The 24145-nt window shown below is 37.3% G+C and overlaps 9 protein-coding genes across 9 annotated transcripts; 2 read left to right on the top strand and 7 right to left on the bottom strand.

The window, feature by feature from the left end:
• Positions 1-872: 872 nt before the first annotated feature.
• Positions 873-2669, bottom strand: RO3G_03730 (uncharacterized protein; the record flags this gene model as incomplete). The annotated part of the gene is made up of 6 exons (XM_067658320.1): positions 873-1587; positions 1646-1731; positions 1802-1942; positions 2000-2092; positions 2152-2478; positions 2655-2669. 6 exons carry the CDS (start codon positions 2667-2669, stop codon positions 873-875), a joined length of 1377 nt encoding a protein of 458 aa, XP_067514421.1.
• A 448-nt stretch (positions 2670-3117) lies between these two features.
• Positions 3118-3471, bottom strand: RO3G_03729 (uncharacterized protein; the record flags this gene model as incomplete). Its single annotated transcript, XM_067658319.1, has 1 exon — positions 3118-3471. One exon carries the CDS (start codon positions 3469-3471, stop codon positions 3118-3120), a length of 354 nt encoding a protein of 117 aa, XP_067514420.1.
• A 256-nt stretch (positions 3472-3727) lies between these two features.
• On the bottom strand, positions 3728-6358 carry RO3G_03728 (uncharacterized protein; the record flags this gene model as incomplete). Its single annotated transcript, XM_067658318.1, has 12 exons — positions 3728-3948; positions 4002-4263; positions 4311-4435; positions 4489-5033; positions 5085-5259; positions 5319-5394; positions 5449-5718; positions 5770-5846; positions 5898-5939; positions 5998-6068; positions 6119-6233; positions 6292-6358. 12 exons carry the CDS (start codon positions 6356-6358, stop codon positions 3728-3730), a joined length of 2046 nt encoding a protein of 681 aa, XP_067514419.1.
• An 814-nt stretch (positions 6359-7172) lies between these two features.
• RO3G_03727 (uncharacterized protein) lies at positions 7173-9373 on the bottom strand (the record flags this gene model as incomplete). Its single annotated transcript, XM_067658317.1, has 5 exons — positions 7173-7235; positions 7292-8569; positions 8629-8749; positions 8800-9053; positions 9104-9373. The coding sequence occupies 5 exons, from the start codon at positions 9371-9373 to the stop codon at positions 7173-7175; spliced, it is 1986 nt and encodes a 661-aa protein (XP_067514418.1).
• Positions 9374-9982: 609 nt separating this feature from the next.
• Positions 9983-11217, bottom strand: RO3G_03726 (uncharacterized protein; the record flags this gene model as incomplete). Its single annotated transcript, XM_067658316.1, has 2 exons — positions 9983-11108; positions 11168-11217. 2 exons carry the CDS (start codon positions 11215-11217, stop codon positions 9983-9985), a joined length of 1176 nt encoding a protein of 391 aa, XP_067514417.1.
• A 701-nt stretch (positions 11218-11918) lies between these two features.
• RO3G_03725 (uncharacterized protein) lies at positions 11919-12746 on the top strand (the record flags this gene model as incomplete). The annotated part of the gene is made up of 1 exon (XM_067658315.1): positions 11919-12746. The coding sequence occupies one exon, from the start codon at positions 11919-11921 to the stop codon at positions 12744-12746; it is 828 nt and encodes a 275-aa protein (XP_067514416.1).
• Positions 12747-15475: 2729 nt separating this feature from the next.
• On the top strand, positions 15476-16489 carry RO3G_03724 (uncharacterized protein; the record flags this gene model as incomplete). The annotated part of the gene is made up of 1 exon (XM_067658314.1): positions 15476-16489. The coding sequence occupies one exon, from the start codon at positions 15476-15478 to the stop codon at positions 16487-16489; it is 1014 nt and encodes a 337-aa protein (XP_067514415.1).
• Positions 16490-17124: 635 nt separating this feature from the next.
• On the bottom strand, positions 17125-18444 carry RO3G_03723 (uncharacterized protein; the record flags this gene model as incomplete). The annotated part of the gene is made up of 1 exon (XM_067658313.1): positions 17125-18444. One exon carries the CDS (start codon positions 18442-18444, stop codon positions 17125-17127), a length of 1320 nt encoding a protein of 439 aa, XP_067514414.1.
• A 2698-nt stretch (positions 18445-21142) lies between these two features.
• On the bottom strand, positions 21143-23375 carry RO3G_03722 (uncharacterized protein; the record flags this gene model as incomplete). Its single annotated transcript, XM_067658312.1, has 3 exons — positions 21143-21886; positions 21952-23109; positions 23181-23375. 3 exons carry the CDS (start codon positions 23373-23375, stop codon positions 21143-21145), a joined length of 2097 nt encoding a protein of 698 aa, XP_067514413.1.
• Positions 23376-24145: the final 770 nt, after the last annotated feature.

Below are 24145 nucleotides of genomic sequence, written 5' to 3'. Positions count from 1 at the left end.
CATTAAATTATAAATTAGCCAGCATGACTATATACAGTATTAAACCAAGAGTTCATTGGAATAAATGAATGGTTAAATTCATAGTGTATACTCAAACACTCGTGCATACTTTGGTTTCATTGAACAATTGTTTTTTATTATTATTCTATGAATAAACAGGCTTTGTAATCCAAAGTGAGTCTTATCCCTTCTATTATAGAGTATCAGACAAAAGATTGATTTAATCCTATCACTTGCTTAATTCTACATACTTACCACGTACGTGCAAAAAAACCATTCATTAATTTCGCTGTAATGCCTGTTAGATTAAGTTGACAACTAGTTTATTTAGTAATTTTGGTAGTAATATCATTGCTTATGAAATTAGACTATTGTCTAAATACTAGCTTTTAATGTTGTCATCTTTTTTTTTTAATAGTCTTCTAGTTATACTTGTAGGATTGCCAGAATATATTCAATGATCTTTTTTTCGTCATGACTGATTGTCAGATGGTTTTTTGAAGTTTGTCTTTAGGCTATTTAATTTAATTGACTGTGCTTTAGCTTTTGGTTTTTGGAATTTGAACATCTATTGAACTTCTCCAAAAAATGAGAGCAATATTTAACTCTTATTGAACAACATTCAGCCATCAAAACAATCTAAAGCATTTTCCAACTGATTACGTCTTGTGGAACAAGCATGTATGGCGTGTATAACAGGTGAAAAGGTAAATAACAACGCGATAGAAATAATAACGAAGCAAAGAATAAGGACAAAAAAAAGTATTCAAGAGTATGCTTGAATACAAATACCATCAAAAAGAAGACTTATCTCAAATGTTGTTCTTAATTAAGGGCCTATTTTCTGCACTGTCTATTGCTTTATAGTTTATTTATAAAAAGTTCAGCCCAATACCAAATTGTAATCCTCTTCTAATTTGGTCTCCTCTAGCCGCTGTTAAAGGTATGCAATAGTTCAATTCAATTCTAGCAATACTGTGGCGATAAATTAAACCAAATCCAACAGAGACACTTGGTGATCTTGAAAGTGCTTCTGCTGTAGATTGAAGAGAGGTCTTTCTTTGCCATGGAATGTTGGTTCCTGCATTTATAAACGCATGTGCTCTAAGTGGTTTACTCTCTAAGGTTGGTAAAGGGGCGATTGCACTGAGACCAGCGGCCCAGTAGAGGTGACCACCGAGGGCATCTTGATAATCCTTGGGTCCAATACCAGCAATCTTGAAACCTCTGACCGACAACGGACCACCCAATAAGAAGCGGTCAGATACAGTAGAAGCCTTGGAATCGTCGCTTTGTTCAGATAAGAATCCAGCTCGAGCACTAGCGCTGATGACCAGTCCAGGGTGTACACCTACTGGCTTACCCTCTTTATCTGTCAGTAATTGACCTCCGCCAAATTGATGGCATACTTGTGATTCAGCTTCGGATTTAAAGAAGCGAGCATTACCAATACCTAACACACCAGCAAATTCATTGGCAATACGAACATAGTGGCCATTGGAAGGTAATAAGATATCATCACGGCGTTCTCGAACGAATACATGGCTAATGGATGATTTGAGTGAATGTCCTGCTTCATGACGAATACTATAAAGTGATTAAAGATGAGTTGCTCTCCAAGAAAAAAAATATTTTGTTCACTTACCTAAGTGATGCTCCCGGTAATACACGATCAATAGAACGCCAAGAGCAATCATAACTAAGTTCATGATATCCAAATCTAGAAAGAGTCTAAAAGAAAAAAATAAAATACGAGTTATTTTATGTTATTTCAAAAAAAAAAGAGAAAAAAAAAAAAAACACTACTTGCCTTGTAACGTATACCACCTCCTCTAGATAATTCCTCATATGAAGAAGTGAGAGCATTATTATAAAGTACTCGATGCGCATTGATATCAATTCTTGAATCGGGTGAAGCATTAACTGGTTTACCGAGGGTGAACTTTATAAAATAAGTCAACAACAAACACATCTTCTTCCTTTTTTTTTTCTCTTTTACCTGAAAAGCAGAACTTGTTCTAGTACCAAAAGAAGCCACTGTCTCCAATAATTCAGCTCCTCCGAACACATTGCGTACTGTAACTGTTCCATTCTACAAAGTACATATAAGCACATCACATCAGTCTCTTTCCCTTTTTGTTTCTTATTTACCATGTTTCCTTCATTATTTCCAACTTCAGTACCTGTTTTTATAAACAATCGGCTCTTCTCTTTTACTTTATAGACAACATTAATAGAATCTGGTGCAGCTAAGGGATCATTATCTGAAGCATTCTCTAATAAAACTTGAACGTTATCAAATATATCCAACTGTGATAAACGCTCTGCGGTATCTTGTGAAAAATTAATAACGTCAGCTACTGTCTTTGCTTGAAGTGGTTTTCTAGTTGCATATTCAAGAAAGCTAGGTAACGTCACTTTGGCACCGAGAATAGTGACAGCATTAACGTGTGCTTTTGAACCTGCAGATTGAGCCAGCTATACATTATAGATGTCAAAAAAATAAAAAACCAAAAATGTTGATCTTTTATGTCATGTACCAATGAAAACAAATAGCTTTGAAAATCACGCTCTTGCTGTTCTGCAGAAGTCTAGTTGTTATTATTAGTTGATGATTTTATACATTGATTGTTGAAGCCGATCAGTGCCCTTACATTCGATCCTTCCATTTTAAAAACTAGGCTTTTTTTTATTTTTGAAAAAGGCAAGGGAAAAAGAATTGCATTAAAACTCAGAATGGTTTTGCGTATCTAACAATCAGACACAGGATGTAACTCAGGGCATTGTTCTTTTCAAAATATGTTCCCTTATAACCAGTTTCTAATATGATTCCTATTTGAATTTATTCACTTGCAAACTTCTATAAAAGTAGTCATGAACATATTTATAAAGACTTGTTTTAAACAAAAGCAAGGTTGTATTCAATAATAAAGTACAAGTTATTAGGGCTTTTTTTTTGAAAGAGTTAAAGATGAATTTGATGACTTCAAAAGGTATGATTGAATTGCATATATTGTTTGAGATGAATAAAATAAAATAAATAAGAGGTTTATTTAACAAGAAAAACAAATAATAATATATGTAATTTGATAATATATACGACGAATGCAATTATATTTAACAAGGGCAGAATTCAGTTGAATGAGGACCAGAGCAATTTGTACATTTTGTATTGTTATTGTTAGATCCAAACAGTGAAGAATGAAGTGTGGGCATTAAATTAGGTCTTGGAAAACTACTTAGAATGGACTTTTCTGTAATAGTTTGAGGACCACCCATATTATTATCCATAGTCGATCGATGTTGCTGTTGTTGATAACCAGCAGATTTATTAGGAAAGACTCTTTGTGGTGTTGATGAAAACGGTTGTCGTTTGAGTACGGTTGATATAGGAATACGTAAACAATCATGTTTGGATTTCGTACTTGAACCAAAGAGACCAAAAAAAGAGATGCTATTAAGAATTGACATTGTTTAATGAAACAATAAGAAAAAAAATGTGGAGAACTGATTTATAAATGGGTCCCTTATCTCCACGTTTTTCTTTCTTTTTTCCGTGAGTCTCCGGATGATTCATAATTTTTTTCTCCTTTTTCTGAGCCACACATTGTATTTTTTTTTTAGAAAAAAAAAGAGGACCTCTCTTTTATATGAATTTTAGAATAAAAAGATGGAATGATTTTATTTTAATATTAAAACAGTTTATATCTTAAAAGAGTAACACAGATTAAGTGTATAATTCTTGAATATCATTACCAATGAAAGGAATCGATTCACCTTGAAGATCCACGTTCTCCAAGAAATGATAAGGGAATTCAACCAAATGGCCATTAATTTCACCTAAATGATCTCTTATTTCATCTACAGACATCTCAGGATCATGAATATGTCCAATATCGGTCTGACTAGGATCAGGATAAAAGAATTTATATTCTTCCCATGTTGTAACTGTATTATCGATTAAATACCGCACTAGTTGCTCAGCATTTTTTTTTTATTACCTGTATCATCGGGTACACAATGGAATACATGACGAAATGCAACTGTGTTTGTTTTAGCTGTGGAATTCCATAAAGCCAACGTTTCGTCATCAAGTGGATCCATCACTTGTTTGTCTTCTTCACTGTCTGTTGTATCAACTTGTGGAGTGGGTAAAGGTAACATGGCATCTGTGACTTCATCAGGTGGCATATCAGGGATTAAACCCAAATGTTCTTTCCATAAGTTACGTCTTAAGGTAGCAGCGAAACGACTGGCTTCATACTATAGATCACTTATTAACTTGGTTTATTCAAGTGTATACAACTTACATATCTTCCATTCATTTGTGAGGGAATAACATCTTTATCTTCAACAATCAAAGCAATTTCAGAATCACGGTCACCACACTGTGAACGATCATTCAAGTTGGCAGAACCCATTATGACAGTTTTGTCTAGAGTTAAATGTTAATCCTATCTATTGATGCCATTCTATTCTAATGCTTACCATCGGCAATCAAAAGTTTTGCATGAATATAAAGCTCTTCAGTAACATAGTCACCAGCTTCTTCTCTTTCTGCTTCTTCATCTCTTGGTCGAGATGTCTTTGTATCATTCACCCAAGGTTCATTCTCAAGATCACCGCCTTCCATAGCATCCTTGGCAATAGAATCAGCAGCGATACCTTCATCAAATTGTTCGCGATAGCGACGCACATCGCTTTCATCAGGTACACGACCATACTCAACTTCTTCATCCACATTGAAGTCACCCTTAGTATCTCGAGCAAAGTCAGGATCACCAGCATGGTGGACGATTTGAGCCTCTTCACCTTCATGGCCCTCAATGTTATCCAATTGCTGCTCAGTTGTATCCGAGTAGCCAGCGGCCTTGACCAATAATTCCTCAAGCTTACTTCGATTGATACGGTCATAACTTCTTAAACTATAAAAGCGAATGTATTCATCTGGATCAATACCAGTTGACTTGAGTTTTCCAATAATACTAGTAGGGCCACGACAGATGGACATGTATTGATAATGCATGACCAATCTATTCTATCATTATTATTTTTTTCTTGTTGCAAAAATGGGGTTTTTTTACCTGGCGGTAGCAGCATCTTTTGTGCTCAAATCAGCAGGGAATGCAGGCATCAAGGGCATCAGAACAAATACTTTGAACTTTTCTTGTTCTTCATGAGCACGAATGATACGTTTGACAATCGCATTACCAATCTGGTTCTTTAAGATATTCTTATCATCAGCTTCAGTAGAAGTGACTTTTTTAAAAGAAATAAGTTTTCATATGCAATGGTTACAAAAGTGTGTAATACGTTACTGAAGAATTGGTTTTCAATATAAATATAATGCTCAGCACTAAGAATAGTAGCAATATAAGCATTTTGAATAGAATGCTGCATATAAAGTTATACATCAGTACATGTCGTATAAAGATAGTATGTACTTACTTCAAGTTCAACGCCAGAACTCCATTTAGCACTACTACGAAGTACTTGAACACGCATAGTTCCTGTTACACCATGAGTTCTGTGCTTATAGCGATATTTCTTGTAATGATGTTCCTCTGCTTCTTCTTCGATATATCGTTGCTGTGAGCCCATACCACCCAAGGGAGGCTGCAAATAAGGCACATTGTCTTTGTTACGAGCTTTTTCATGCTTGATAAAATTCCAACGTTCACAGAAATGGCGAGAAACGTCTAATACAGGTGCTCCCATCTAAACATACAAATTAGTCGTGTAACAAAAAGCATGTAAAACAAAACTTACTACACACATAGACATATCGTGCCAAGGCATTCTAGGGATGACTGTCTTGTCAATAAGACGCATGTCCCAATCCTTGACTATAGGCAATTTTTAATATTTGTTTTCTATCCATGGGGTTTACAACTTACCTTGTTCAAAATCTCTTACACGAGCATCACTGTAATCTTGACCTAATGATCATTTCTTAGTAAACTTTTTTTTTTTACTTTTAAATTCTTATTAATTTACCTGGAAACAATTCACTATCAGGATCATCACCGTGAAAGTCTGCAAGAGGATGACCGTGTGTATCCCAGCGACTAGAGATAAACACATTAACTATATATTTAACCTATTGTAAAGTATTTACCCAAAGCATAAATCAATACCACCAAGGAAAGCAATTTGATTATCAACAACAACGAACTTTTCGTGGTGAGACCAGAATAATGTGCCTCCAAGGGAGTGATCTGGATGTCTTAAAACTACACACAAAAGAAAAACAAGTTACAAAAAGCAAACTTATCGTGTTTCTTCTTTTACCAATAATATTTTCACTTAATTCTTGAAGAGCAGCTTTAGTATGAGCACTGTCTAAAGTCAAAGCCATTTCAACTTCCTATACATAACATAAATATATAAGCAAATAAAATAAATATGTCTTTACCTTGTAAACAACAATATAAATCTTGACACCCTCATCTGCTTTTTTCTTTAATAATCTATCAATACGATATTCTGGATACTTGGAAGGTGGTCTACGTAAATACTTTTATATGCTGTTAATGTCCTCCTTTTATTCACACACACACAAAGTTACTATACCAATTCAGGTGTCTATAAACAAATAAAAATAAAATTAATGCTAAAAAAGATAAAACACAAACAATATTTACCAGCCACCAATCCTCAATATAAATACATTCAGTAGCCTTTTCAATAGCTTCTGACACAGCCCTTTTTCATATACACTTTTAATACACAAGAGAGAGAAAGAAGCTGTAATTTTTTTTACCAGCAGTAGTTTTGTCCATCAATAAAGAACTTGACCTGAGCGCCATGTCTGACAGCAGCAAATGAATCATAGCGATGCTTTTCTTGCAAAAGTTGTTGTTCAATATAATCATCATCATCCTTTTTATCTTCGGGAGAAGATTCAAGCAGCTGGCTTACTTTATCTGCAAGATCAGTAAAGAAATTCATGGTTTATACGGAAAAAAGAAAAAAGAAAGAGAAAAGAGTGCAGAGAACAATGTTTGTTTTAAATAAACTCACACACGTAAACAGTGTAACTTTTTTTTTTTTTTTAAAACTGCTGGTTCCTTTTTATATTCATTTCTCCGTTCATTTAAAACAGGATAACTGGTTGCACATGATTTTATTAAAAAAAGAAAAGAAAGAAATTGAACGCTTTTTTTTAAGCTCTATAATTCATCATCGCTATCATCGCTTTCTTCTGCTTCTTCTTCTGATAAAGCATCTTCATCCTAAAAATAAAGCATTCAATAAACGAGCGCACATTTCTATAAGCGTTTATACAAACCATGTATTCATGTTCACTTATATCTTCCATCATATCTTCTTCTGCCTCTGCTTCATCATCCGAATCTTCTTCAACATAAACATTTTCAGCAACTTGAGCGCGTTCTAATTCCTTGTCATTGATATTTGAGTAAGACTTGACATTCACTTGACTTTGTACAACATCCAACCGGCCTCGTAATGCCAGCAATTTAGGGAAAACACCAAGTCTTGTATCCAGCGCTTGATAGAAATTGGACAATTTACCTACTAAATTGGGTACCGTCATCAAATAAGCTGTATGGATCAATAAAATTGATTGAATCCAAATCAAGAGAGCAGGTGCACGGCCAGGTTTCTCTTGGAACCGTGTGATCAAGTCAAGTAAAAGGGGAATAAGATATTCAGTAGGTAATCGTCTGATCGTGTTTTCAATAACGTCTCGCTTTGTGAATTGTAAACAGGCCTCCAACAAGCTCGTGTCGTTGGAATGAAGGGCTTGAACAAGGACAGTCTGCAGGGATCCAGCGGCAGGTGTCACAAGCGTCTTCTTTTTGTTCTTTTTGTGTTTTTGTTCGTTTGTATCGGCGACATCTAGACTCAAGAGTTTTTGCTCAATCGTTTGCTCTGCTTCAACACTTTCTTCATGATTTTCGGCCACTGTGGGTGCCTTGACAACAAAATCAGAATTGCCTATCACTGTCACTGTGGATTCATCATAGGTCTTTTTGGTTGTTCTTAAATTGTTGACAGCAATGGATGCGCTATCAATCAAGTAATTTGTTACGGGTTGTCTAAAAAGCTCAATATCACGCAAGATGGCTCCTGTTTCTTCGTTTACATATTTCACTACTTCAAAGGAGGGCTTGATACTCGATCCACGAGCTGTCATGATAGATTTACCGCCATTATCCGTCACAAATTGAGCAGCCAAAATGGGGATCAACTTGTTTTCTTCAGTGGTTGATACAACCTTTACATTTGCATCCGGTTCCTTTGTCATCGAGCGCATCATCTTTCTCTTGTGGCCCGTCACTTGAGGTGTTACTAGTGATGGGTTCTCCCAGACACCCACTAATCCTTCATCTGTCACAGCAAGAACTGCAGGTTCTGTTGTTGAAAAATCAATATGGGATACGTTGTTTTCGACCGTCAAGGCTGCCACATTATTTGTGTTGGTGTTGGTGGTTTGTGCGTCCCAGACGTTAATATATCGATCGTCTTCTGCACTTGAGATAAGTAAATCATCTTGAGGAGAAAATGCAAGTTCCTTAACCATACTAGCATGCCCAGTGAATTTCTAGAATAAAAAAAAACACAGGTTAAATCATATAAGCTATTTGCAATATATCATCTCACCTTAATCACGGTGCGTGTAGTCAAATCCCAAAGTGTAATGGTGTGTCCTGCTGTAGCCAACTTTGTTTCATCATGACTCAACTTTAATTTACGTACATTTTTTGCATCTGCTTTCCATTTGCTATATGTTTAGTTAGCAATCTCCTATGTTTTCTTATTAAAACGACTTACGAGATTTCCTTTGCTTCTTCAATATCCCATTCGACAATATAGTTATCTTCAGCTACCGAGTATCCTCTGGATCCATCTTTTGTCATGACGAAATCAGATATGGGTGTTGTATGAGCATTTTCCAATCTTTTTATAACAATGCCGTGACTAAGTGAGTATAATGATATCGATCCAGATTGCATACCTAATGCAATAGCTTTTGATAAAGGTGCTGTACCACTCTTTTTCTTTTTAAATGCTTGAACTGTATTCGCCTATTTGAGGATTAATATAAAAAAGAGTGTCATATCATTTTTTTTTTTACCTGTAAATCACTATTGTCCTTGATATCTCCCCATGTCAAACAAGTCACTCTTTCCTTTTCTTTTGTACTGTAATCGTTACTGACTGTACCCGATCTTACATTGAAAATACGTAAGCGGTGACGATCCATGGCCATCGAGATCAATGCAAAATATTCTGCTGTTGCACTTTTGTCAAAAGCTGAAAGTACAATGCCGGCATTTTCTGAAGGATTGGCTGAGGTTTCAACTGTAGAAGTATCAGGATTTCTTTTGATTGGTGCTTTCCCCATTGCTTTTTTCTTAACAACAGAAAAAAAAAAAACCAACTTTTTTTTTGTCTTCTACTTTCAAAAGTAAAGCTAGTCACAAGGTGGCAGCTATCTCCTTTCAATGTAACTTAAACTCAGCACGGTATTACACAGTGTTTTTCTATGCTTTATTCTAGTGTTGTCTCCAGACGAACACTGTTATTAAGAGATAAATAGCAAAAAATTAAATCAAGGATCAAGGGGGGCTATTACCGATTACTGTATGGGTTTTTTAAAATATTATGTATAGGTTCGACAAGTTTGGATATTTACACAATTGCTATTTGATGGAGAATAATGTAACTATTATCAAAGGTAATAATTGAGGAGTCTATCCAAAAAACAAACTCTACCTTTGCTTAAATAAAAGATATATGTAAAAAAAAATGACGAGTTCATAAGAGATCTTCCCAGAATCAACAAGTTGGAAATAAAAATACAGCAAGTGGATTTCTGGAAAGTGACAAACAATACACTTGAAGAGCTAAAGTTTATTCTTACAACAGTTTAAGGCGAAAAGATTATAATTAGCACTTTAAAAATAGAGAAAAACTGCATATTTATTTGTTATGAAAAAATTACATGAATATTTTATGCTGGTGTGATGAGTAAAACTTGACTTTCTGCAGCCTTGAGAGTAACACTATATTTTTCTTCAAACAAACCAAGTTGATCGCCTGTCCAAACGTCTTTGACATGTGCTCGATCTAGACCAATGTCTTTAAAGTAAAGTGTTACCTCATGGCTGAATCCAAGCATGAATATATAAGTATGGGCATTCACCAAACAAACATAGATTCGACCATCCTTTAGTTTCTTCCACCAAACCTGTTTTCTATTTTGCCACACATCACCTGAGCCAATTGGCTTTGCCATAATACCACTTTGATGAATTTCTAAGATTTCCTTGTGATTATACCAAGCAAGGTATTTATCTGGTATCTTTCTTGGATCTGAGCCCAAGCAAAAGACAGATGAAACAATGGCCCAAAAGCTAATACACGTCCGCCTAACGTCATCATTATCCAGACCATCTACACAAACTCCATCCACCGTCATACCAACCAAGACAGCATCCAAATCAATATAAAACCCATATTCACTACCAACCACACATTTATTCGCCCATTTTTCGCATGGTGTAATTCGCTGCATGATACGGTGTGTGGTTGTCATGGTCCTTGTAGAATAGGATTCGATGTCCACATAAACCCGTGCTCCATTCGATATCTGTGCCCATTCATCTGCATAGGAATGGTCAATATACCAAGAGATCTCTACCCAAATATCATATTTCCTAAGAGCATTATACAACATCACAGTGCATGCTCGATTGTCAGGTGACTGGTAAGGATAGTACTCACTTCCTCCTCCAGGACCGACTGCATCCAGTTTGACAAATGACACACCGTACTCATTAAGCTGTTCCGCAACTGATTCATAGTAGGCCTTGGCAAGTTCGTTGTGTGAGTCTGGCATAAAGGTAGTGCCTGCAAATCCACATCCTTCTCTTTGTAATTGGACAATTTCATCCAATAGGTGATCAGTGCCCTTGATCTTGCACTGCTTGGCTACTGCGTCTTGTCGAATGCCTGGCAATAAATAAACGCCTAGTTTGTGTCCATTCTTCTTCAAGTAATCTGATAATGCTCGTAGGCCGTTTGGAAACAAGTCTTTTCGAGCTGTCCAACGACCATTTTCATCGCACTCCCCACACCTACATGCGAACCAAATAAGAAATCATTCTTTTGTTTTCTTTTGGGTCTTCAAAATTACCAGCCGGAATCCAAGTTGATGTACTCATAACTTGGCAATTTAGTTTTCATTGCGTCAGAAATGTCTTTTATTTGTTGCTCATTAAACCTATAAAATTATCTTAGCTTATTTATTGGAAGTCTGCTTCCATAGTAATATACCAAGGATTCAGGTGTTTACCACCATAGCCTGGTACGTCGTCCAACAGTTGAGAAGACCAAGTTGAGAAACCAAGTAGTGGTTTTTTAGCATATTCTGGTACCCTACAAATAGAATATGATTAGCTTGTCATTAAAAAAGAAAAGATAAACTGTTGCACCTCCTTTTACTTATTTTATTCATTTAACTAAAAAAAATATATAAATGAATTGAAAAGAGAAACAAATTGTTGTTTAATGGTATTTATTCGCAGGAATCGGTGTTTTAATTTATGGTTTTATTTAATTCATGTTTGAAAATAGAGAAACCTGGACAGCTTTCATTAGCCTAGCTAAAGAAGATGATAATTTATTTAATGAGGAAGCTTAAGGATGTTTAGAGTTGGATTGTCTGCAATATGGCGATAAAATTGGTTATGTCATTTTGAAAGCTTAGTTGTATGTCGTACCTAATCCAACCTTGGTTGCCTCCATTTCGACTCCAGATGTGGTACTAGCTCTCTGAGCCGCGCTTTTTTATTTGTAGTTTTAACTTTTTAAACAATAAAATGCAAAACTTTTTATAAATCACTGTTCTTCATAACTTTCTAAGCCGCGCATTCGTGGAACAAGATATGAACAACATTGAACACAATGACAATGTGGCACAAGATCAACAAAGTATCAACATTACACCAGAACAACTGGAAACACTCTTCCAACAATTCGCTGCAAGACTTAAGACAGAAGAAAAAGGACAAGGAGAAAGAACAATCCTCCCATACCAAATCATGACCGAAATGGACGAAACCCCCTCACCTGAGATGCGTACAACCATTAAAAAATACGCAAGAGAAGTCCCTCTTTATGAAAGGGGAAACTGGACAGCATCAGAAACCACCAACAAGATCTTCATTCCCGATCTTAAAAGACACAAAGTTGATGCCCATCAAGTCGTATCACAACGCTACAAAGATGCAGACCACCTTCGAATCGCAGCTAGAGCTGCAACAGAGGTATTTGAAGACCTTAGCTACGTCCAAGAAAATGGAGGTGACAATGCAGTCCTTATGGACATCATCGAAAAGACCAGAAGACTTGCCATATACAGTTATATCACAGCAAAGTCAATTGATAAAGAAGCCAGAGACCTATCAGCAACCGCTCTCAGACTCCCATCAAATATGCGATACATTGAAGAAGAAGAAGAATCCAACAAGAAATTGGCATTCTCTACAGAGTCTGTCGAAAAAATTCAACAAGCTCGTTATGAACAGCAAATCCTTCGAAGCACCATCCAACATAGACAGGATGGATTTAGAGGACGAGGAGGCATCAGAAGTGGCTTTTCCAACTATCAACGAGGAAATCAGTTCCGTTCAAAAATTTTTTTTGGCAGAGGCAGAGGGAGAACCAACCAGCAACCGGGGACAAACTCCAGCCAAATCCCATCCAACCAATAATCAAAACAGGCACTGTACTGCAAACACCATCTTACCCGATAGCACCAATAATAAAATCTCAAAAAATACAGGGACATTACGAGGTTTTATCAGATGGAACCCTCCCCGGAGGTCGTCTAGAGAATTTTGTAGACAACTGGAAAACCATGATACAACATCCTTGGCCTATTTCAGTTGTATCCGAAGGCTATCGGATCCAATGGGCCTCCAATCCAGTTCCATGGAAACCAAAGATGATGATATTCTCGAAAGACGATCAAGTAGCCGTCGATACAGCAGTACAAAAGTTTTTAAAAGCGGGGATAATCGAGAGATCACCGACACAATCCAAACAATTCCTCTCGAATTTTTTCACGATACAAGAGCCTACCAAAAGACGTCCGATTCTGGACTGTCAGAAACTGAATCAATTCGTACAATGTCAACACTTCAAAATGGAAGGAATACCGGCCTTAAGAGACATCATAGAAGAAGACGACCTTATGGTAAAGTTAGATTTAAAGGACGCATATGTGGTCGTACCAATGCACGAAAAGTCAAGACCACTTCTATCGTTTCTTCACAAAGGAATCGTCTACCAGTATCGTTCACTGGCCTTCGGGCTGAGCGTAGCTCCAAGAGTCTTCTCGAAGCTGATGCGCTATGCAGTGGAACCGCTCAGAAAACAAGGGATACGTTTAGTCTATTATCTAGACGATATTTGTCTCTTAGCCAAGTCAATGAACGAGATGAAAAAGATAACCAAAGTGGTAATCAACCATTTAACATCCCTGGGTTTCTTGATCAACTGGGAAAAGAGCGCACTAACTCCATCAAAAACACAAGAATTCCTGGGATTCAATTTCAATACCGAAACAATGAGAATCAAGGTTCCTCAGGGAAAAATGAACAAGATCATTCAACGCTCCAGACAAGCCATGAAGACAACCACAATCCGGTCATGCCGTTGGATAGCAAGTCTAATAGGGAAAATGACTTCGGTAATCCCAGCAATCGGCGAAGCTCTTTTACATGTTCGACACCTTCAAAGAGATCTTACGAAGAGTCTGAGAATGAACGGCTACAAGAACTGGGAAGTACCTTATGTCCTGTCAACGCACAGCCTACAAGACTTACAATGGTGGGAAAAATGGTCGACGGTCAAGAATGGCCTGCCTATTCATGTGACACCCCCGGAAATCCTCATGCCCAAACTGACAATCCATGTGGATGCCTCCAACACGGGCTGGGGAGTGAAGTCAAACGTAATGGAAACCTCGGGATTCTGGACAGAAGAAGAAAAAAAAACTTCCATCAACGTGAGAGAACTTCAAACAATTTATTTTGCTTTGAAACTGCACGCAAGAAACGCAAAAAATTCCACAATTCACATATTCTCAGACAACAAAACAGCATTGAAATATGTAACGAAAGCAGGAGGGACAGCATCATACCTGCTTCAATCACTTGCACTTCAGATACAAGATATCACAAACAGGTTCAATTTGACAGTAATATACAACCATATTCAGGGAATCAAGAATATACAAGCAGACCAATTGAGTCGACGTCAAATCCTGCTTTACGAATGGAAACTACCAAAGAGATGGTTCAAGAAAATAATAGCCAAATGGGGTCCCCGTTCAATAGATGCATTTGCGTCGAGACAAAACAGGCAAGTGAAAACGTTTTGGAGTTGGATGCCGGATCCGGAGGCAGCGGCGACGAATGCATTCAGTCAGACCTGGCCTTTGAAGGGTCTATATCTGAACCCGCCTTGGAAATCAATCCCCAAGGTATTGCATTACTTCAAGAAACAAAAAACACGAGAAGCAGTACTGGTAACACCACTATGGACGACTCAATACTGGTACCCAATGGTACTACAGATGACGAAGGGCCCACCAATAGTAATGAAACTAAACAAGAAGTGGTCTCTAGCCGCCTGGAGGCTATACAAAAAGGACAAGATCAAATGAAATTTGATAAAACAGTAACAAAATTTCTAAACAACAAGATAAGGAAAAGGACAACGCAAGCTTACAACTTGGGTTGGCAACGCTGGGAAAGATGGTGTAATTCTCAAATACCACCAGTAGATCCTTTAGTTTACAACATCAAGAACCTGGTAGAATTCTTTGTTTCATTTCAACACATGTCAATACAACAATTGAAGGTATATAGAGCAGCAATAGCATCAGTATTTCGCCAAATACATCCAGATCAACCTCCAATCGCAAGCAATCCATTTATCCACGACTTCTTTCAAGCTAAGATGAAAACGACAATAAGGATACCAAAGGAGCATCAAATAGCAACCTGGGACTTAAATATTCTGATTGATCACATAAAAAAATAACTATCTTAACAATGATTGGCTTACCATTGAACAACTTCAACAAAAAACGATTGTTCTCTTATGTATTGCAACAATGTGGAGACCAAGATCGGATATTGGCACATTACAACATCGAGATATACACTTCAAACGGACAAGAGATGGAGATATCATTGGAGCTACCTTGTATATACGAGCTCCAAAAGAATCACAAGTAAAACATTCCATTTTGGGGACTTTGCAGGAAAAGAACATGTGTCCAGTTTTCACGCTATATCAGTTCTTAGAAAAATCCAGAGACTTGAGAAAAACACTGCCTGTAGAGCATACAGCTTTCTTAGCTTAATTAGGAAATCCAGAGCAAGTACGATCAATACAACCGACAACAATAGCAAATATCCTCAAACAAATTATGCAATCAGCAGGTATCGATACAACAGTATTTGATCCACACTCTATTAGATCAGCTTCCAGTACAAAGGCCGTACAGATGGGTCATAAAATTGACAATGTCAAAAAAAATGCACATTGGAGTCTGGCAGCCGACACATTTGAACGATTTTATTATAAACCAGCTCATCAGATACACAATAGTAGAGATATCATCAACTCAATTTTTTCTGATTCTGAAAACAATACCACATCTGGAGTCGAAATGGAGGCAACCAAGGTTGGATTAGGTACGACATACAAAGAACATTGCAATTTGTCCCTCAAAAAAGCTCGGCTTCAGCCTATAGACCGGAACAGTGAAGAAAAGATTCAAGAGCGCTTGGATTGGGTTCGTAAATGGGAAAAAACAGACATGGATTTTATGAAAAACTGTGTCTTTCTTGACGAATCTGCTTTCCATATTAACCTGAAACGTAGTATGGCATGGTCAAAGAAAGGTACACCGGCAGTGGTCACAGTTCCCAAAACACGAGCAACAACAACAACCATTCTAGGCGCAATTTCTACTGAAGGTCTGATTAAATGCTGCCTTAGACTTCCTCAGCCTCCATCCAGTAAAAAGAGAAAGCGGGGAGATGGTGTTGAATATATGAGCAAAGGAACAGTTACGGGACACTACATCAGCTTTCTTAAAGCCACAATGGATGAAATGGACCGTTATCCACACATGAAAGGTCACTACCTTGTGATGGATAATGCTCCTATCCATACATCTGAGGACATAGCCAAGTACGTAGAATCTCGCGGTTACCACTGTATTTACTTACCTTCCTATTCTCCTGAGCTCAATCCAATTGAGCAATTCTGGTCAGTGGTCAAAAGTAAAGTGAAACGCCACAGGTTTCTCGAGAAGGAAACGTTGATGACCCGGATCAGTGAAGCCTCCAATAGCTTGAAGCTAAGTGATTTTCAAGGAATTGTCAGGCATTCACATAAATGTTTGGATAAATGCCGTAACAGCCAACCACTCTGAAGAAACTATCACTCAGTGGAAACAAGAGCAATGGTGTCAGAATAAAAAATATTATGGAAAGTATGAAAAAAAAAAGGTGGCATCAATTCACTTTGATGGCACTGCCATTCCTTTGCCACCATCTCTGATTGACCATTCTCTCTCTTTCTCTTTTTTATTTTATTTTTTTTATTTTATTTTTTTTATTTTATTTTTTTTTCAAGAAACCATTTGGCGACGTACGAAGTCAAATCCGTTATATTACACAAAATGATCGCATGTATGTTCCAAATAAATCTGCTAAACCTTCGGCTAAATCACGATAGATTTTGTCAAAGTTTATAGAGAAATGACACACTATTCAATAAGAAATTGAAGCGCGCGTCGCGGAAAAAAAAATAGACATACAAGTAGTACATTAACCCGCATATCCCAATTGATAATAAATGCAAGTGTTTCGCTTTTATTGACTAAAACCATCGACAACAGTACTCGACGAGAGTACAGAAGGAAAAAAAGGGAGGGTCTAATACCGCTGTACTACATGAAGATTGTAAATAAAAAAGTGAAAAGGAAAGGAATATATGAATAGGAAGGTGTGCATTATTGTAGAAAAAGAGGTGTATGTGTGTAGGGGAGAGACACTGATCACATCATTATTCAAAATTGAGTTTTCTGGCAGCGCGTTTCACACGGGGATTCGATATGTTAAGTAAGAACCGCTTTTGTTCTTCGTTGATGCGGATGGGCGACTCAAATGATGGGAGAGCCATTGTGGATGGAGGGGCACGCTTGCGAATTTGCTTTTTGATGTACTTGGCGTTACGGATGACAATGGCCATGAGGAGGTTCATGACCTGGAAGGCGCCGCACAGCACATCCAGGTTGTTCGAGTCTTGTGGTACATAAAAGGTACCAAGATGAATCATGCGATACAGACCGTGAAATTTTAGATCCATGGCAAAGGCTCTGCAGCGATAGCCCTCAGCCAACAGGCCACAAACTAATCCATCCCGAACACCATCCTCATCCAATTTGTCAACGACGTCCTTGAGGCACTTGCCAAGCTTGACCAAGTCATTGCTTGTGGCGTTGCGAGGGGGCTTGACCTCAACCAGGAGTACCAGTTGGCTGAGGCATCCATCATTGGTCTTTACACTGCAATCGCCCTTGCGTCCATGGGAGTTAGGGTCGAACTTCTGCTTGCGAGAACTAGATGCTTTAATAGTACCGTTGGCACCTTCCCGGCAGATGACATCGTCGTTCGGGAAATATGCCTTGAGCAGTGGCTGCAGTGCATCATGCACATAGGTATCTTCATTCACACCATCAACAGAGTAATTGCTAGAATAAGCCCTAAGAATATCATGGTAGACGTCACGATACGCAACAGCAAGATCATCCGAGATCTTGGCGTCCTGTACAATGCGTTTTGCCTCCTTAACATTCGTCCGGGCTATTTCGTTCACATTGTGGCACCATGCACTATGTGACCTATTTAAGGGTTGCAGAGGGAACTCGTCCCGGCATTGCTCGACCATGATATCCCACACGTCTCCGTCCATCAAATTGCCAGATTTAGAGTTGTTGGAGATAAGGCAGATAAAGTTTAGGGCAAGCTGATCTACCTGCGACAAGGTCTTCATTTTGCGTGCGTTATCGACGATCAAGGCACGATATTCCAAAAACTTTTCTGTTAGGTCAACTTCACCGATCATCCATTGGGAAGGCTTGGTAGGGCGAGTGTACTCTTCGATGCCAGCGCCAGTTAAATACGAGTAAATGGGCTTGCGAGAAGTGACGATTTCGGTTGATGAGGACTTACTGCTCGGGTTATACGATGACTCTGAGCTTGACTCTTTCTCGCTTAGTTTTTCCTCGTTGGATTCGTCTCCATCGGAGACATGAGTGCGCCCGCCCGACTTAAGTTCGGTGGTGGACCAAGATGACTGCAGGGACAAGGAAACACGGGACATGGTTGCAACATCCGACATGGCTTCAAGTCCTTCAGTCTGGTAACGCAGACGAGCATGAATCTGAAATGAACAATAATAAAATTAGGAAACAATGCATCGCTTTGCTTATTGACTTACCAGAGCAGTCACAGACTTCTTCAGTTCAATCCATGTGTCGGCAAGGTATGAAGTTTTCCTGCAGTGAAAAAAAAAAATACAATAGTGATTTCATATTTACAAAAACGTATGACTTCTTTTACCTTTGGGAGTTCTTTATCTGCTTTTCTATTTCAAACTTAAACAAATCACTCCAAAATTCATACAGTAGCCGCTCTATTTAAGGATGTTCGATTTAAGGGTATTTTCTATTTAAGGGTGTAATTCTAAAGAACGGCACAGGTCCCCAGCATAAATACCACTATACCACTATTCTATTTAAGGGTGGAACGCAAAATTTTTTTACCACTAAATAGAAGATTTTTTATAAGTAACAGTTTTTTGGAGTACTCTAACAATAAATTTTTTACATTGTAAAATAAGATCAAAGATCTGTTTACTCTTTTGACCTATTCAATTCAGCACAAGAGCCAGCCAACCTAATTCGAATTCAGCCATGTCATTTACGGTCAAGATCGTCCAAAGGAACTTCGTACATGAGAATAGTTTCATAGGCTTCTCTCAACCGCTTTTTACACTCTACTATATCAACACACTGCTCATCTTGCTCTGTCTTATCATTTTCTTCTGTTTCATCTATGTTGCCTTCTGCCGTTTCTTCATTATTAGTAATACTTGTTGTATAACATACTATCATGTCGCTTTCATCTGCTTCAAGATTCAACTGGCTAACATCGGTAACCTCGTTGTTAAATTTCCCGGGGAGATCTGGGATCATTCCATTTAGCTCGGCAACAATCTCTTTCTCCAATGGCAAAGCACTTGTTGGATACTCAACTGGCTCAAAATCACAAATTGTTTTTTCTTTAAATGCCAATATTTTTGTATGTTGCCAGCAGTTTTTGATCGTTTCTGGTTTTACTTTAAGCCGTGCATTAGATAGAAAAAACATAGCCTGGGCTTGATCCATTTTGTATACATCCAGATTATCCAACTTTTTACTGATATACAGACACAAAGCACGATCGTATTGCTGGGCTCGGAAGTGTGCCTTAAAGCTGGCAATAATTCCTGTGTATACAAAATATTAATGAGAAAACTGTAAAACAAAAAGACAGCTTATATAGCATTTTGTCAACAAATAATAGGTTACCTGCGTCAAGAGCCTGTAGCTTGCTAGTAGTGTTTGCTAGGAGAAATATCAATTTAATATTGTTGAGCGGAATTCTTATTTTATGAACGGACGCATTATCCAAAAGAAGAGCAATTTTTCGATTCTGTCTTCCAAAGACAGCATTTAACTTTTTCACGTATGCTGTGAAAGTTTCAGTTGTCATCCAAGCATTAGTAGAATAATGGTATTCAAATTCAAGGTTTTTTTTTTTTTTTTTTTTTTTTTTTTTTTTTTTTTTTTTTTTTTTCAATTGCAATCATGGATAACAAATTAGCTCTTGTTTTAAAACACTTGGGGCTCTTGTGTTGTCCGATAACAACTGGGTGCCCTTTGTAAGACCCATCCGAGTTACAGAGCAATCCAACTGTCAGACGAGTTTTACTTTTTTTAAGGACACCAAGCGACTCGGAACATATGGTTCTTCTTGGTGGTTGCTGGTAATATAAACCTGTTTCATCAAAGTTCATGATATATACAGGATCATATGGCTCAAGAAGTTCCTCTATCTTCCTCAATTCGTTCTGAATGTTTTCAGAAGAGATGTCTACTGAGGCACTTTCACCATGCATTGGACTGCATTTTACTCCAATTCGTTTAAAAAGTTTTGTAAGCCATCCAGAAGAAAATGAAATTTCTTTTTCAGGGATTCTATACTTCACTTGAGCAATATGTCTCACATATCGAAGGATTGAGTCTCGATTGACTGGTAGATTGTTATTGTTCATGTCTGAAACAAACTTTTCGACTTCATCATGAAGTTGAGGATAACGTGTTGTTTTTAGACTTTTGCTATTTTTGACAACATTAACATTACTATATAACGTTTCAGCATTTTTGAGGACGTTTGATATAGTCTGTTGGGCAAGTGGTTGATCTAAATTGAATTTCTTCATAGCCCATTCACCTAATTCTGTTTGATTAAGCTGGCCAGTAGCATTTTGATCCAAAAGCTCAATTTTTTGAGAAAGAAAGGCGTACACGTTTGTTATTTGGATTTTTTTTTATAGATAGAATTTAAACAAAGAAAATAACTTTTGTTATGTCATATATTTATTCTCGTCAAAATTATTTTGGGCCTACGACTCGTATATTATCCTTCCAGCAACTTTGATCAAGTCTTAAAAGCAAGTTTTGATTTGTTAATGTCATTGCACAATTACCAGACCTATATCAACCGACAGTAGCCTATGTGGAAACATGTTGTACAAACATGTCTATACTGTGAGGGTATTTTTTCAAGAATAGCAGTGTCTCCGACGCGGTCCCCTCATTTTTTTGGGGGGAAGGGACGGATGGTGAAATACTTTGTTTCTGGAAATTTTTAAATCCCGCTTTCCTGCTGATACTTTAACGCTTTCATTTGAATGATATATTTGTAATAAATTACTTTATTATTAATTCAATAGTAAACAAAAAACATTTCAATAATTAAATCTGATTATCTGCGACTAACTTGCACATTTGGTTGATAGAAAGCTTGTCAGAAACTCTTCTGAATTCAAGAAATTGTGCAGCTTCTTCACAGCTTATACCTCTTTCATTTGACAGCGACTCTATTTTCTTGTACAGTGGAAGACGTCTAGTAAAGAACCTAGACTCGGTTCTGTTGTCTACTTTGCGCCAATCTGCACCGTACTGCTCTTCCATAGACTTGATAGATGGCTTTCCAGCAAGACCAACAGAGTATTCTCGCCATACATCTGTCACGCTTATCAAACTTCTACTCATTTTGAATGATGGTAGACCTCTTGAGTTAGCAGCACTTGGGGAAGGAATAGATGACAGCGGAACAGAAGAGGAAGGAAGGATGGTTGATGTTTGTTGAATTTGTGTATTCTCATCACCTTGTCTTAGCATGTTTGAGATTTGCAAAAAAGAATCAGCGAGCATGGTTCGGTTTTCTGCTTCCAATTGCTTGACTGCATTCAAAGTAAGTTGATTCTGAGATTGGACTATGTTCAGCATAGCATTTATTGAGTCAAACCCTGTCTTCATAGCTGCTGCGACTTCAGGTAACAAAACTTCCAGATGTTGGCTCATTTTGAACTTCTCATCGTTGGCAGCGATTGCAGATGAAAGACGCTCTTCATAGTCTTTGTAAATATCAGTATCAAAGATGCTGTGGGACCAAATAAAGCTTCCGGGGTATTTTCCCTTCAACACCACTGAGTCCTAAGATAAAAATAATTAGATATCGTAAGCATTATGACTTGATTTGTAAAAAAAATAATCCTTACCTGCAAAAAAACTGTTCTTAAATAATCCATTAAATCTAAAAAGTTTGGCCCAGCAATATCGTCTTCAACTTCCTTCCTGTAAAACTTCTCTCTCCAATATTCAATCCAAGGAAACACCATTTTGCGCAATTCTTCTGATGGCTCAATTGAACCACGATTGATGAAGTAATCACCCTTACGAGTAGTGAACCCGGCCAGCACTTTAATGGCATCAACAGGAAGGCCACTTAAATAGCAACCAACCATTCTATCGCTACCCCAACGTCCAACTTGTCTCTGTTGGTCTCCAGAGACACCTTCATTTGCAACCATATTAATGGCACTCTTTCTGTTGATGTGAGTGAGCTTGCTTGAATGAACACCGCAATACCTAAGCACTTGTTTATAAATCTTGGCTTGTTCACTATAGGTAATTGACCCATCCCCTGTAGTGTTTGGAAACAAATAAGTATCATACCAATCACGGCGAGTCGAGAAGTTTGGAAATGGTAGGTTTTGATGATGGAACAAGGAAAAAAAATATTGAGCAAAAGCGCCATGTGGACAAACTTCAACATCCCTATGGCGAAGAGCAGAACCATATTGAATCTTGCCATCCTTATTAGTCTTACCAAATGTTATAGTGGCTACTATAGCAAAGCAAGTAGAGGGGCCTTGATTTTTGAGTTCCATGATGAATAAATCTGGCAGCTGTGTTCCAAGAGCAGTCTCACTACGCATAAGCATGGCATGGCTCATAGAAAAGCAGACTTTGTTTCTCAAAGAAAAGATGTTGTTTTGAATCAAAAAATACTGATTGATTCGAAGCAATTCTTGATCTGTATAGCCATCATTCAAAGTATTTTTCCCACGATCCTCATATTCGGTTCTTTTGCGTCTTGCTTCCTTTTTGGTATGAGTGTCAAGAAAGCGCTTCACGATAGGTCCTCTTGCCATTGTATGCTTATTGAATCCTGCTTCTACCTGTTGATGGTATAAATCAACCACAGCTTTTACATAAGCAAGGACTGATTCCCTACCCAATGGTGCGGGTGATCCATCTGCATTTTTCTTGAATTTGTTTCCACGGGTCAAAACATAGTCTTTGAGAAAGAAAGCTAGCTTTGCGTCATAAACAATAGTACCATCCGCAACTTTTTCTTTATTGGCGCACCATTCCTATTTTCAATTTCAAACAATTTAGAAATCATCACCCAAACAATCTTTATAACATATAGCTTTTAACTTACAAACCATTCTCTTTGCTTAGATTTATAAGCAGCAGTCGTGTTCTTGGGACGATATGTTTGATTTTCAGCAATGACCATTTGCGTATTTTTATCCATTGCTAGCCTGGCTCGAATCATGTCTTCATAATGTTCAGCATCTGGAAGAGCGATATCATTATCTCTAGTAGAAGGACCAGCGTTTGAATCGTGACTCATTATGTCGTATAGTAGTAATAATAACCAAGTAAGAGATAAAAGCAAAAACAAAGAGCAATGTAGGTACTTTTTGAGACTGATCTTTATTTCAGTTTAAGTTAAAGTAAAAATTACTCTAATTGAAGGCAAGTATTTATATCTTATTGAATGAGTGGCTTGATATCTTCTATTGTAAGCGTTCTTCTAATCTTCAGGTACTTTAGCAAGTGTTATCTCTAATTATGATTATGAAAACTTTTCATTTGTTCTTTTGTATGTCTGTCATAGATTACCTTTTATTCTGGGAATTACTCACTGATTTGAATAACGTTATTTTAGGTGTTATTTCAATTATATGAAAGATTAGCAATATTCCTGACATTAGATTGGGTTACTGACAACAGAAAATATCTTGTTATCTTGATTGGTACTTCTTATCAAAGAACTATCATTAATACAATACATATTCTAATAGAGTATGCTTACTTGGAAACAATTGTATAATCTTATTTAAATAAACTCGTATTTTACTTATGATCTTGTATTAAGACATGTATTTATCAATGTCAACTATAATCGGCTATTTTTCTTCAACGCATTGTTCAATTGAAATGCTTAACAAATAGTAGAAGAGATATGTTTGCAAAATTGGCAATTAGTTGCCAAAAAAGAAAGTGTATATTTTTCAATTGTTGATATGAGGATCCAATCCCTAACAACCGATATTTGTCACAATAATGTAGCTTACCGTATGCACCAATCAATATTAGAAATTTGGCTTTTATATGAAA

This window comes from Rhizopus delemar, genomic scaffold (assembly GCF_000149305.1).
Source record: "Rhizopus delemar RA 99-880 supercont3.2 genomic scaffold, whole genome shotgun sequence".
In the NCBI taxonomy this organism is placed as follows: domain Eukaryota; kingdom Fungi; phylum Mucoromycota; class Mucoromycetes; order Mucorales; family Rhizopodaceae; genus Rhizopus; species Rhizopus delemar.
Note: the sequence above shows the minus strand (reverse complement) of the source record. Positions and strands in the feature narration are given on the sequence as shown.